Source organism: Mustela lutreola, chromosome 10 (assembly GCF_030435805.1).
Source record: "Mustela lutreola isolate mMusLut2 chromosome 10, mMusLut2.pri, whole genome shotgun sequence".
NCBI lineage: Eukaryota > Metazoa > Chordata > Mammalia > Carnivora > Mustelidae > Mustela > Mustela lutreola.
Genome location: NC_081299.1, coordinates 41,200,761 through 41,215,906, shown reverse-complemented (window position 1 = coordinate 41,215,906; position 15,146 = coordinate 41,200,761). Strand labels below are relative to the sequence as shown.

General features: G+C 34.2%; 1 protein-coding gene across 3 annotated transcripts in view; it reads left to right on the top strand.

The window, feature by feature from the left end:
- NRDC (nardilysin convertase) overlaps positions 1-15,146 on the top strand; it is a 106,178-nt gene that overhangs the window by 73,050 nt on the left and 17,982 nt on the right. For all 3 annotated transcript variants that reach the window (XR_009345098.1, XM_059136133.1, XM_059136134.1), the window contains 8 exons: positions 376-433; positions 2,350-2,423; positions 3,759-3,828; positions 6,565-6,642; positions 7,960-8,080; positions 8,157-8,215; positions 8,506-8,560; positions 14,548-14,652. Coding sequence is in view for 2 of the 3 variants with exons in the window: in XM_059136133.1 (XP_058992116.1) it covers positions 376-433; positions 2,350-2,423; positions 3,759-3,828; positions 6,565-6,642; positions 7,960-8,080; positions 8,157-8,215; positions 8,506-8,560; positions 14,548-14,652 (620 nt within the window). In the remaining variant the exon portion in view is untranslated. The remainder of the gene's footprint in view (positions 1-375; positions 434-2,349; positions 2,424-3,758; positions 3,829-6,564; positions 6,643-7,959; positions 8,081-8,156; positions 8,216-8,505; positions 8,561-14,547; positions 14,653-15,146) is intronic.

Below are 15,146 nucleotides of genomic sequence, written 5' to 3'. Positions count from 1 at the left end.
TGAGGAAGTGAGTTTGGAATGGAGTAGGAGGATGATTAGTATATTCTTATCTCTTGCCCCTCTACACTGCCTAATGATAAACGAAAACTTTCTTTTCTTCTTCTTTTTTTTTTTTTTAACTTGTGTACTTTTTTCTAACTTTATCAACTAGAAATACAGGAGTCTAATAAAATTATATGTGTCTTAAGGTTTCTTAATTGTTGTTATTTTGTTGTTGTTGTTGTTGTTACTCATTCTGGTTAAGAAGTGGCAAGTAAAGCCCAAATCAAAATATCCCTTTGTTTTATACCTAAAGATAGGTGAGATATCCAATTGCATTTCTACCTTAAATAACAATATTGCATTTTCCTGTCTCCTTCCTGCTCTCCCCACAAGAAACACTGGATACTTTGGAAAAATGGGTGACTGAAATCTTCTCTCAGATACCAAACAAGTAAGACATTCATTTTCATAAACCATATACTTTTAGAGTTAAAGAGGTATCTTCTTGTGTGAGTCCCAGAGGTTCTTTTTTTTTTTTTTTTTTTTTTTTGGTGGGGGAGGGATATTATTTTTTTTTTAAAGGTGATTAAATTAAGACCTAAAGTGGTTTTAGCAAGATCACAGAGACTTTGAGTGGGAAAACTAAGATGAGAATCCAAGTTTCTGTAATTTCTATAGTTCAAAATTTATAAGCTTGTAAACTTGCAGTAAGCAGTAATTCTGAAGATTTTATGGCTCCTTTTACATTTAGAGTTTTTCTGTTACTGTGTAGAGTGTTTGAAACTGATATAAAAGCAAGTATTATATTGTGAGGCGGAGTATGTATATATTTGTATCCCTGAGAACAAATTGTGTTCTTAAAGTTTGCTTCTTAAGGAAACTTAAATTGTTTGGGACTTGCAGTACTCTCCTCTATAAAAGAAATAATCTTGTAGGTGATGATTGACTTTCCATATTAACTAAAAAGTCTATTTCATGTAGTTGATCCAAATTATCTTTTTTTTTAAAAAAAGATTTTATTTATTTATTTGACAGAGATCACATGTAGGCAGGGAGGCAGGCAGAGAGAGGGGGGGAAGCAAGCTCCCCGCTGAGCAGAGAGCCCAACGTGGGGCTCAATCCCTGGATCCTGAGATCATAACCTGAGCTGAAGGCAGAGGTTTTAACCCACTGAGCCACCCAGACGCCCCAATCCAAATTATCTTTTTTTAGAAATTGCATATGGTTCCAGTTCGAAAAACTGCTACTTTTTGTTTACCTCAAATTCATCAACATGATACAGATATTTAAAATGCACTTTGTTGTATTGTAATAAAGAATATCAGAAAATTAATTCTGAAGCAATTAAGTCCTTCTTCCTACTCCTAGTATTTGTATTTTAATGCAATAAATGAAATCAGGTTTTTTTTCTTATATCAGGTGAGTAAGTTAGATTTTTTTTCCAGTTCCTCATTCTAGGACATAATTTATTTTAAATTTATGAAAGAAAAATTGGCTATGGAAATGTTAGAATATTTGTAGTAACAACTGATTGGTTATTATTAACTTGGCTTTATGTAAATTTTCATTGATAATTTAGCAGTACTTTTTAGGTATGGAAAGATAATGAAAGCCATGCCAAAGTTATGGGGTTGTTTTGTTTGTTTTGTTTGTTTGGATAAGAAATGAGTATGAGCTATGGAAATGTTGAATGGCAGATTGAAATGTGTGAACCTTTAACAAAAAAATCAGGGGTGTGTTGACAAGAGGAATTCATTAGGTCCTGTCAATCCCTGATAGACAATTTTTAGAAGTTCTCTTAGTAATCACTAACAACTTTGGTTCCTTAATTGGACAGGTTAAAAAGTCTTCTGGGTATTTAATAATAATTCATATTGACAGTGTTTTAGAAGAGACAGTTAACAATATCTTCAGTCAAATGAGAAGCCTCTAGAAAGAGAGTCCATGTCTTTAAATACCAAGTGCCTAATATACTGCTCGATAACCTAATAATCATTCCATTTATACTTGTTGAATTAAAAATACCTCTAGTATGTTTTCTTTCTGAAATGGCTTTATATGGGAGGAGAATTTAAGTTGAATGAGGCTGATAGAGGCAGTAAATATTGGGAAGGGAGGCCCTTTCACTTCATTTTTTTCTGTCTCCCATGAGTTTTGGAGATATTTGAGTTACTGGGACTGAGATGAAGACTAGGTTAAGCTCAGGATTTTGTGGCATTGTTGCCATCTATTTGCTTATGCCTAGAATGCTTTTTAGCCAGGAGTATGTAGAATAGATTATAAATACCTATCAGTTAGGCATCCCTAAAGATACTGCTTATAGAGGCTTTTGCCAATTAAATTTTAATATATTTGTTTTATTTTCAGTGGGTTACCCAAACCAAACTTTGGCCATTTAACGGATCCATTTGACACACCAGCATTTAACAAACTTTATAGAGGTTCGTGAACCAAAGGTTTAAAACTGTTTGAAATAACTGTAGCGCATTCTCTAAAACTTACTTGAGGCTGCCAATTTTCTTTGAAAATGACAACACAACAGAAAGTACAGCTGGGTTGGAAAGAGAGTAAGAAGGACAGAGGCAATCCAGTTAGTGACGGACAGCAGACCAGTAACAGATTGGTCTGCTGCCTTGCTGCTACTCGAGTCTGTTTTATGCTTTCTCCTTGTTTTCCCCTTTTTTTCTTTGATTGACGTTTCTTTCCAAGTTCATTTTATCTATGCACTGCTCTTTATTATCTTTAAAAGGAGAAAAACAGAGGAGGGATAAGGCTTTGGAAATTATTTCCTTTTATCTCAATTATAAAAACAATTTCTTTTAAATGAAGAAAAATAAAAATAAAGTGTAAAGAAATTGGAAAATCACCCTTAAATCTTATCATCTAGAGAAGTCATTTTGGCAAATTTCTTTTGAGTTTCTGTAGGTATATTTTAACATAGTTGAGATGATAAAGTATATACACATCTATCTCTTACTTTTTTCTTTTAATATTATATTTGTAAGAATTTCCCAATGAGCCACCACATGGTTATGCTATAATTTACATAACAAATTGCCCATAGTGAATATTGCAGAAATATTCCTAATTCAACTTTTTTCTTTCTTTGCTCTTTCTATGATGGCAGATCCCCCCGCCTTTTTTTCCCGATTGCCTCCTCTTCTTTACCCCACTTTACCCCACTGCCAATCTCTCTCCTCTTCCTTTCTTTGATCAATGACTGTTTTGTCACACCCTTTATCTGCTGCCCACTCCATTCTATCTAAGCTGACTCTTCCCAGACACAGCTTATTTCTGTTGTATTCTTTCTGGCTTTATATTTTCTCTTCATAGAATCATAGAGTAATAGCACTGGGAAGAATCATAGAGCTACTTTAGCCTAACCCCCTTTCCATATGATAAGAAAACAGATACAAAAAGATTTAAATGAGAATGATTTTCCTCAAGGTTACATAAACACATATAGCAAGATAGATGTAGGGCTAGATTTCAACCATGGGTCTCCCAGCTCCTAGTCCTGTATCCTTTCTTGCAAGAAGGGATCCTTCGTAGGAGTATTTCATATTTTCATAGTTCTTTTATCCATTTTCTCTACCTATGAAAACACACTGAAATTTATAAAATTGGAAAATTGGCAACTTGAAATAATAATTGCATTGTATTTAACCTTCCCCTGTTTACTGGAGGATGAAATATATTTAAAAAATTCGTGTAGCATAAGAAAAATTAATGGAGAAACACTTATATCTGTTTTTCTGGAAAATATTTTTGTTTAGTTGTTCCAATCAGAAAAATTCATGCTCTGACCATCACATGGGCACTTCCCCCTCAACAGCAACATTACAGGTAAGAGTCCAGGGCAAATTTACTGCATTGGAAACTGAATGAGAGTGATATTTTGGAAGCATATTAAACAGTTTCAATTTGAATGTTTTGTTATTTGATAAACTGGGACCCCACTACTGGAGTTTTTGAACCTGGCTATATATTTTAATGTCTTCTTAGGTATAAAAACTAGAGTTTTCTTATAGCTAGTTGCCCTGAGCCTTTGAAAATAACTATCTTTGTGTGAATGTAATTATATTCTTTAGTACTTTGAGTACCAAATATATTAGCTTATGGTTGATTTGTTAGAGGTGACCACTTAGTTTGAGCTTGTCAAAAAGTAAAGTAATTTTGAGCCTGGAATATGACTACAACCTAAATCTGAAGGACCTACACTTTTGAGGTGGTAATGAGGTAGGGAAGAGTTATATAGATGAGGAAAACATTTTCCCAGCTTATTTATATAGTTATCTTACATGAGCAGAATAGCAAGGGCAAGAAGTTCTTTAAAGGATCAGTCAATACCTACAAATACTTTTCTGATTAAAACAAATGCTAAGGAAATGATAAAAATTTACCTTATTTTTAAAAAAAAACATTACCAACAGAACAAACCCATGAGGATAAACACAGAAGCAAAAGGAAAGTAATATTGCTTAAGCTCAGTACAAACTTTTTTTCACATATATGATAGAATAATCAATCATCCTAGCAAGTTAACAAGAATGGTATGCTTCCCTTAAGAAAGCAGAGAACATGTATTACCTACTTGATTTTGGTGCAAGGATAACACAGGAAAAAGCAATATACATTGATTCTGTAGTTATGGTAGAGTGTCTTCGAAAGTGTTAAAATTATTATATGCATGTTTAAAAGCTCATTGTATTTAACTTTTTACTATAAAAATAATACATTCTTGTAAAATATTAAAATAGGGCAAAAGAGTATTAACTAAAATAAAGCTGTGCTTCCAATTTTTGTTTCTGGGAAATAGACCCAACATTAATACTTTCTTATATACCCTTCAGACATTGAAACAGTGAATATAAAACCTTTTTTTTATGGAGATGAAACTATACTATATATACTCTTCTTCCTTTTTTGGGCAATGCTTATTTTTCTAATTAATAAAGGCTGATTTATCCTGATTGATTACTAAGGTAGTTTATTGTAGAAATCTTGAAAATTACTGAAAAGTAGGAAAAAGTCATTCACAATTATGTTTTCCAAAGAATGTTAAAATTTCTGTATGTTTCCATCCAGTTATTATTTTTATGGGCTATTTTTTTTAATATGCCCTTCATCATTCATCTTGAATTTCTAATTCTGTGAATTAGCCTTTTGGGGAAGCCTTTTTTTTTTGTTCCCCACAAAGAAGTCCCCCCTTTTTTAAAATTAAAATTAGACAAAGAAGTCCCCCCTTTTTTAAAATTAGTTACCTTTTAATTTTACAGATGCTCAAAGTCATACACATGTAATTGGCAGAGTTGACATCTGAACACTGACATTTAAATTTTAGAATCTGAACTCTTTTTGTTTAAGGATGAAACGGCTTATTTTTATTTTATTTTTTTAAATTAACATATAATGTATTTTTTGCCCCAGGGGTACAGGTCTGTGAATCATCAGGCTTGCACATTTCACAGCACTCACGATAGCACATACCCTCTCCGATGTCCATCCCCCAGTCACCCTATCCCTAACCTCCCACCCCCCAGCAACCCCTTAGTTTGTTTTGTGAGATTAAGAGTCTCTTATGGTTTGTCTCCCGCTGTATCCCATCTTGTTTTATTTTTTCCCTCCCTACCCTTGTTTATACCTACAGAGTAACCAAATACAAAACCATTAGTTTTGTTCAGATGCAGGTGTTGTGTAATTTACAGCATTCATTCTTTAATTTATTCCCCTATATCAGTCTTAGGATAGATATAATTCAAGTTCGTATTTTGAAACAATTTTGTGTGGGGTTTGAAGATTGCTTAATGTAGTCAAGATCCTAATATTATAACTTAACTTTTAAGAGTTTATTGAATTCCATAAACTAATTTTAAAATTTAAGAATGCTTAGCTTTCTTAACTTTATTTTTCTATATAGTTTTATTTTGTAGCAATACATTTCTGAAATTGTAATAGAAGCCAGTGGGAAAAGACAATTTAAATAATATATATATAATTACTCAGACTAACATTTTTACACCTGTTACATTACATTGTCATGAAAACTCTATGAGTAAGTAGCTGGGCAAGTGAAGAGAAAAAGAAAAATACAATGAGGTTATGTCTCTTGTTCAAGATCATGCATTTACTTAAAGGAATAACTAAAACTATAAGCTAGATTTTCTGACCCATAAAGCAATACATTTCATTTTACTACAGAGCTTGATGCAATACTGAAAGTTTTTCCTGACACTGAGGGATTCATTCTCTGTATTAGGTTCTAAAATGATAATCTATATTATTTCCATTTGGGGTGAAACAAAAATGAAATATTTTACCATAAAAAGAAGTTTGGCATTCAAGAGAAAAAGTTGTAGTCTTAGTTTTGAAATGATCATACTCATTCAGTGATTTCAGATGAAGTTAAATTTTACCATGTTTTCTGTATTTACTGTGCTATTATCAAGTTAATAATAATTTCATATGTGGTGGAATTTATGTGGTAAATTTATATTCTTAAATATCATAATAGTTGAAGAATTCCTTGTATGCTTATACCTTAATTATTTTTATTTTTGACCTTAACATTTTTTTTTAAAGGGTGAAGCCACTTCATTATATCTCTTGGCTGGTTGGGCATGAAGGCAAAGGCAGCATTCTTTCTTACCTTAGAAAAAAGCAAGTATTTAATTAATAAGTATTTTCAGTGTAGCAGTCTTTGAAATATAATAGACAATAAGCATTCTATAACCTATTCTTGTTTTATCTGTCAAAAAGCCGAGAATCAGATCTAATGCTTAATTATAGTCACTTTAATACCTAAATTATTTTAATAGCCCTATTGTATTTGTGCATTTCCTCAGAAGCTACCATTTAGCCCTTATTGGAAGTTAGTTGTACACAAAATTTAAAAAATCATAAATAAATGAATTCCAGAGTTACATAAAAGCTTAGCTCTAATCAAGAATTTAGATTTGAATGGTAAAGAAGTCGATTATTTAAATGCTGTGGATCTCCAGCCTTTCCCAACCCGGAAGGTGGACTTTAATGAAAACTACACTGCGCAGAGAAATCATAACAAATAGTGGGACTGTGAACATTATATGCAACTGTGTTAGCAGAATGTTTCCTAATGCATTTAATAAGCACTTGGTTAAGTTGCCTAGTCAAATCATAGAAAGATAGCTTTAAATCAGGACCAATAATTAAAATACTTCCTTGTTTGATTTTTCTGTACACTAATTCAAGAATGGAAAGGAAGATGAGAAATTTAAGTAAGTACTTTAAAGGAGTGGTATGACTAGAACATTCAAAGAAAGCTAAAAGACTAGGGTTATTATAAAAGAATAAACTGATGGTATTAGTTACATGTATATCTTACATAATATATGCAATATACTTTAAGATGTACACAGTTTTTCTACCTTACTGAGCTTTATTAGAATTTCACATTCTTCCTTCTGGTTTCTTCTCGTCTTCTTTTAGGTTTACAGGATTATTCTAGTCAGGAAAAGACAGAGTCTCATTGCTTCTTTCTTAGACAACCTGTAGAAGTTAGCTGATAGTCTCAAAGAGCTCATTTGTTATCCCAAGTAGGGATATATCTGAAGTATTTTAAGCTTCTTCTCGGAGACAGGTTCAAATGGGCTGAACGAAATGCCTCCCAGCAACCATAATTTTAATATTTGGTGCTGTTGTCTTCAAGAGAAACTACTGTCTCTTCATAAAACTATTAATATTATTACTGTGTTATAATATGTATCAGTGCGTCCATAAATATGGCTGTTACCTCCTGGTGATTCTTGCATATAGTACAGTTGCTTGGGAGGCCTTGTACTTCAAAAATTTATACTTTTAAACTTACTTTTGGAAAGCACGTTTTCCTCTGAGTTTCCCAAATTTTACCAAAAAAGCCTACCTATTTTGTTAATTTAAAGTATTTGTAGACTGTCAATCCCAAGATAATTGAGTGGATTTATTTTTTCCTAACAATAGGTGCTGGGCTCTTGCACTATTTGGTGGAAATGGTGAGACAGGATTTGAGCAAAATTCTACTTACTCTGTGTTCAGCATTTCCATTACGTTGACTGATGAGGGTTATGAACATTTCTATGAGGTAAATAATTAAAATGGAATTTAAGAAATATAGATATTACTTTATGCAAAAACATAATCAGATGTTTTGTTTTCAGGTTGCTCATACTGTCTTTCAGTATTTGAAAATGCTGCAGAAGCTAGGCCCAGAAAAAAGGTAATATGTACATAGTAGAATTAGGCTAGAAATCAGTCCTAGAGTGTTTTAACCTTCAGTCTGCCAAATAAACATGTTTTAGTCCTACCATGATGGTTTTTCAGGCATTTCCTGCTTAAGTTCCTTCACTGGCTCCATATTCTGATTCTTTTACATGTGAATACTGCATGGGAAACTTGAAACATTAAGTGTTTACATTAATGTGGCCAGTCTGCTTTTTTTCTCTTTCCTTGCTGAAGATTCCAATAAATTTAAATATATCTTCTACTTAAAATTTTCTTCTTTCACAGAATTTTTGAAGAGATTCAGAAAATTGAGGATAATGAATTTCATTACCAAGAACAGGTACTGGAAGTCAAATTCTTTTTGAGTGTTATCTGTGACCAAGTTGAAACTGGTGTGGACATTATTCCTCTTTTTGGAAGTGTCACTGGAGTTTTAATTCTGCCACTCTCTGTCATGTGAGTCCTAAGATGGCCTTGAGGTTATCTGAAAATTAACTCTTGTGTTTTTAAGTACGTATCTTGAGTAACAGTGAGAACATTAGGTGGATTGACACAGATCTTGTGTGACAGTCATTTTATCTATGAATTCATCCAACTGTCTGTCCTTTGATAAACATTCATGGATGACTTGCTATGTTACTTGATATTTTGGGAATTCTGATATGACAAAGACATTCTACAGGGTAATTCTGTGATAATTACCTTATGTACTATGAGAAACGGTGTACTTCAGGATTTCAGGGCAAGGAGAACATTTGCCTTCCATCTGAATAGAATCAGGGAAGGCTCCATAGATGTGGTAAATTTGAATTGAGTTCAGCATTAAAAAACAGATAAGGTTGGATACACTGTAAGCAATGAGAAAAACATAAATAAAGAATTCTGGGTTATTGTGAAAAAGTAAATGATCCTGTGTCTTTGAAAGGAAGGTATAATATAAGGCTGAAAGGTAAGGAGTTTAAAGCAGGATTTCTTTAAAACCCTTTTTGTGGGGCACCTGGGTGGATCAGTGGGTTAAGCCTCTGCTTTCGGCTCAGGTCATGATCTGAGGGTCCTGGGATTGAGCCCCACATCAATGGGGAGCTCAACAGGGAGCCTAGTCATTCGCCCCACCCCCCCACCCCGCCTGCCTCTCTCTGTCTACTTGTGATCTCTGTCTGTCAAATAAATAAAATCTTGAAAAAAACAACAACAAAAAACAAAAACCCTTTTTGTGTCTTGGATCTCTTTGGAAATCTGTTGAATTCTCAGAATAGTATTTTCATCCCTTCAACTTTTTAAGCTCTCAGAAATTTGTCATAGTGGTACAGTGACCACTGATTTATCCCTCATCTAGATTCACTAGTTGTTAATAGCTTTCCATATTTTCTGTTCTCTTTCTTTAAAAGACAAATTTGTGGTTTTAAAAAAATATTTTATTTGAGAGAGAGAGAGAGTGAGCAAGAGAGACCACAAACAGGGTGAAGAGCAGAGGGAGAAGCAGACTCCCTGCTGAGCAAGGAGCCTGAGGTGGGACTTGATCCCAGGACTTTGGGGTCATGACCTGAACCAAAGGCAGGAACCCAACTGACTGAGCCATCCAGGTACCCCATATTTTCTATTTCTTTCTTTCCTTATATATGCATGTGCATGTATGCATATCTTTTCCCCAAAACATTTGAGATTTAATTACAGATATTATGATACTTCACTTCTGAATGTTTTGTAGCATATATCTGCTACACAAATGTATTCTTTTGCATAAACCTCACTAAAATTGTCCTACCCAGGAAATTACATTGAAACAATGTTGTCAAATATTATACAAACCAGGGGTGCCTGGGTAGTTCAGTCTGTTAATCTTCTGACTCTTGATCTCAGCTGAGGTCTTAATCTTAGAGTCATGAGTTCAAGCCCCGCATTGGACTTCACACTGGGTGTGGAGCCTACTTTAAAAAAAAATGATACATATACATACATATATGGGTCACACAATTTTCTGTGTAATTTGTATATTACATATATGTTACACAATTCATAAAATAGTGTTTCTAAGTGAAATAAAATACAGTAGTTTTCGAAGGAATATTGAAGTAAAGTACTCAAAATGTTCAAAAAATAAATGTGTATCTTTATTAACAATAATAAAGTCTAAGTCTAACAGTTACTTCAGTTTTAAGTAGCAGTGAGTGTGAGATATCTGTGAGAACTATATTGTGATTACTTTTTTTAAAAGATCTTATTTATTTATTTGAGAGAGCACGCATAGGGGGTGGGGGGGGCAGAGGAAGAGGGAGAAGCAGATTCCCTGCTAAGCTTGATGTGGGGCTTGATGTGGGGCTTGATCCCAGGACCCTAAGATCATGACCTGAGCTGAAGGCAGATGCTTAATTGACTGAGCCACTGAGGTACCCTACTATATTGTGATTTTTATTGGTTAGTCATAGATGCCGCTAATACAAGTGTGGTTTGTACCTATATTCATAATAGAATAAAAATGCTAATTTAGAGATTACCGAAAATAAATACATCATTTCTTCCCAACCAATTCATGCACATATACACTCCTGAATTTGTTCATTGATATATCTTGTGGGAAATGTCTGTGGACCCTGGATTAAAAACCCCTGATTTAGAACTGCTTCATAGAGCTGCTTAAAGCTGCCTTTTTGGTCATCACCAAAGATGATTTCCTGAATAAGTAGAGAAGATTTAGGTACATGAGGACAAGGTCACAAAAACTGTAAGCTTTCAGTTACTGTTGATTCCTGTGTAATCTGCTCTGTATACTTGAATCATTGAAATAGAAATAAAAATCTTATTCTATGAAAACAGGCTGTTTTGACACATCTATTGGCCAGTACAGGGCCTTATAGACACATCCCCACTGTAAGTGGACTTACAGGCATAGAACTCCACAAGTCCTCCCACTTACCTTACTAGGAGTAATTTTGTTCAGTGTCTTTATCAGCTGTGGTGGCAGTATGTGGGTCAGAACTATGGCAGGGAAGGAGTGGGATCAAGAATTGTGGAGTATGGGGCTCCTGGGTGGCTCAGTGGGTTAAAGCTCTGCCTTTGTTTCAGGTCATGATCCCAGGGTCCTGGGATCGAGCCCCACATCGGGCTCTCTGCTCAGTGGAGAGCCTGCTTCTACCTCTCTCTCTCTGCCTGCCTCTCTGGCTACTTGTGATCTCTGTCTGTCAAATAAATAAATAAAACCTTAAAAAAAAAAAAAAAAGAATTGTGGACTACAACCCTAAGAGATACCCAGATTCTTTTTTGGGGGGATCAGCTTTTTGTATTGGTTGAATGACATTTTTGTTCTGCCCCTCCAGTTTCTTCTTAGCAGATCATTTCAAGATGTCTTTTTACTGACATCTCCCCATTTTTGTAGTTCCTGTTTTTACCATTAGCAATATTCATGATTGTCTTGATTTTAAAACATGAGCCCATGACATCTTAGATTAAAACCTAATCAGTACAAAGTGAGAACAAATCAGAAAGGTCTATATCTCTGTGTGAACTGCTAAATTAAATCAAGTAGCTCAGCTTATTTTGGCTTTTATACATTTTTTTTTAAACAAAGTTAGAATATCTCTTTAGATTTTTTCTGGTCTTCATCAAAGGCAAGTAGGAATGCCCTTTTTAAACTATTCAAAGCAGTCTTATTTAAGAAATTTATTTATTTGTTTATTTGCTTATTTATTTATTTAAGATTTTATTTATTTGTGAGAGAGTGTGAGCCAGGGTGAGGGGCAGAAGGAGAGGGAGAAACAGACTCTGCTGAGCAGGGAGCCTGACCCAGTATTCGATCCCAGGATCCTGGGATCATGACTTGAGCCAAAGGCAGCCGCTCAACTAACTGAGCCATCCAGGTACCCTTAATTAAGAAATTAAAACAAATTATTTCCTATAGAAACTTGGACTTAGTATGTCTTATAAATCAACAATATGAACTAGAACAAGGTGTTTAAGTGCTTTTTTGTAGGCAGAAAACAGAAATAATGTAATAACAAGGCAATGAAAGTTTGTAGTAGATAAAAAAATTAGAGGACAGATAATAAAAAGTGTTGGAGAAGAAATAGAGAAATTAGAATCCTCATACATTGCTGGTGGGAATTGTAAAGTGGTATAGCAGCTTTGGAAAAACAGTTTGGCAGTTCCTTAAAAGTTAAACAGAATTACCATATGAGCTCTACTGTTAAGTTCTTCTATGTATTCATCCAAGAGAATGGAAGGCATGTCCACACAAATACTTGTACACAAATATTTCTAGTAACAGTATAGCCCCCAAAGTGCAAATACCTAAATGTCAACGAATGCATGGTTAAACAATATATAGAATATGCACATGATGGGATATTACTGAGCTGTGAAAATGAATAAAGTACTGATTCATGCTACAACATGGATGAAACTTGGAAACATGTTAAGTGAAAGACAGTCACCACACATCACATATTATATGATTCCATTTATATGAAATTTCCAGAGTAGGTAAAGCATAGAGATCCAGCACAAAGATTGATGGTTGCCAGTCGCTGGGGGGGAGTGGGTGGTAGGGAGTGAATGTTTAATGGTTATAGGAGTTTCCTTTTGGAGCAAAGCAAATATTCTCTAACTAGATGGTGGTGAATAGTTGTACAACTTTGTATACTTTTTAAAAAATTTTATTTCATTTTTAATTGTGTACTTTAAAAGTGTGAATTTTATAATATGTAAATTATATCTTTAAAAAAAATGAAAGAGTAGCATTTAAGTGTTTTTCTTAGTACCTGTTCCATTGCCTTGGCACTAGAGATCTGCTTTTAGCCAGGGTCCTTAGTGGTTTCTCACTGGAAATATTTTGAATCATAGTGTTTTTGCATACCAGAGCAGTTAATTTATAAGTAAGTGGCTGGTGAGAATAAATTACTTAAAAAAAAAAAAAATGAGAACAGAGTAAGTGGAATTGTTTTAAATAATAATAGCACCTTAGTAACCGGTCAACTTGATTCAGGAATGTTTCCTGAGGTAGGAAGTGGAAATTTTCTATTTTTTTCTTATTCTATTTTTATGTGATAATATAGTAGATAACATATACCTGTGGTCTCTAGTTCAGTGTATGCATGTCTCATTTCTTCTCTATGAATGCAGTAACCTTCACTTTTCTTCTGTCTCCCGTTATATAAGAGAACAACCCATAGTGTCTAGTAAAAGACTGAATAGTGTGGTATTTTGGAAAGAGTGTTTGCTGCTACATTAGAAGGCCCAAGTTCAAGTGTCTGCTCAACCTTTTATTTACTGTGTGGCTTTGGGCAAGTGTATTTCCTTATAAAAGTAGGAGTGGAACCACTTGGTATCTGAAGGACTTGGCAGTTTTAAGATTCTGAACGTCTGGGTGCTCAATAAGTATTTGATTGCTTTCCTTATTAAAAGCATTTTCAGGGGCACCTGGGTGGCCTCAGTGGGTTAAAGCCTCTGCTTTCGGCTCAGGTCATGATCCCAGTGTCCTGGGATCGAGCCCGGCATCAGGTTCTCTGCTCAGCAGGGAGCCTGCTTTCCTTCCTCTCTATCTGCCTACTTGTGATCTCTGTCTGTCAAGTAAATTAAAAAAAAAGAAAAAAGGAAAGAAAAAATTTTAAAACTCCCGACTGTAATCTGGTTCGGGGTCCAAGTCCCTGCTCTGCTGTGTCGGGTATACTTGGGCCCAAGCTTAAGCTTGTCAGATAAACCCTTGGGGGGAAAAAAAAAGCATTTTCATTTCATAGGTTAGAGAACTTTTGGATACTCTTTCAGTTTTAAATTGGGGAAATATACTGATGAATATAATTTCTAATATCAAGACTTTTATCTAATGACACATTTTGATTTCTGCATTGATTCATGTTTACAGGTAGTTTTCGGTCTTAGGCTATAGTGATAAAATGATGAAGACTCTTTAAGGACATTGGTCACATGGGGCACTTCTAAACAAGCATTTACAGTTCAGTATTGTAATGCTCTCATGATGAGGCTGTGACGTGATCAGAGCCTAGTGTGTTATAGGGCTCAGGATGGGGATGGGAGGGGTGTCAGGTTAAATTCCTTAAGGTGGTAAATTTTCTTTGGCTAAATTTTCTTAGAATTCTGAGCATCAAATTACCCTCTCTCTTTTTCCTCTTTTTTTTTTTTTTTTTTTAAGTGATTGCTATGCCCAGTGTGAGGCTTGAGTGAGGATCAAATTCTTAGCCAAAATTATATCTGCTCAGTATATTTCTGTTCAGAAGCTTTTGATTTCATTGTTTAAAGAAAAGAAAAATTATTTCTGTTCTGTGGTAAATTAAGAATAATGGAAGTTTCTGGTGTGAAATAATTCTCTCTTTACAGACAGATCCAGTTGAGTATGTGGAAAATATGTGTGAAAACATGCAGCTGTACCCACTACAGGACTTTCTCACTGGAGATCAGCTTCTTTTTGAATACAAGCCAGAAGTAAGGTTTCATTTCTAAGAGTTACTTTTAGACAAAGAGGAGGGGGACAAAGTGCGGAGATATACTTAAGAACTGTGGAAATGTAGAAAACTTGGCTAAATTTGTTGAATTTCAAATTTAAATGAAATATCAGTAGTTTTGTGGGTAATTTTTCATGATTGTTGTATTTGATCATGTTTTAAATATGAGGAGAAAATCAAGTCCTTTTGTCAGGTACAATTATTGTCACTATTTTTCAAGGGTTATAACATCTACTAAAAAAGTGATTACTAAGAATTATGTGCTTTAGTTGCTAGGCTTACTTGGAGAGTTGTTTTGCTTACCTTTTAGCTCAGTTAGAGACTCTGGGCAATTACATTTTAACCATTTTGAAAATATTTATGAGAAATGTAAGATTCCCTGAATTTTGAAACATGTGACTTTTGTATATTATATACAAATAAATACTTGGTTGGTTTTTCCTTCCTTCCTCTTTGGGAGTAAGTCATTTTGCT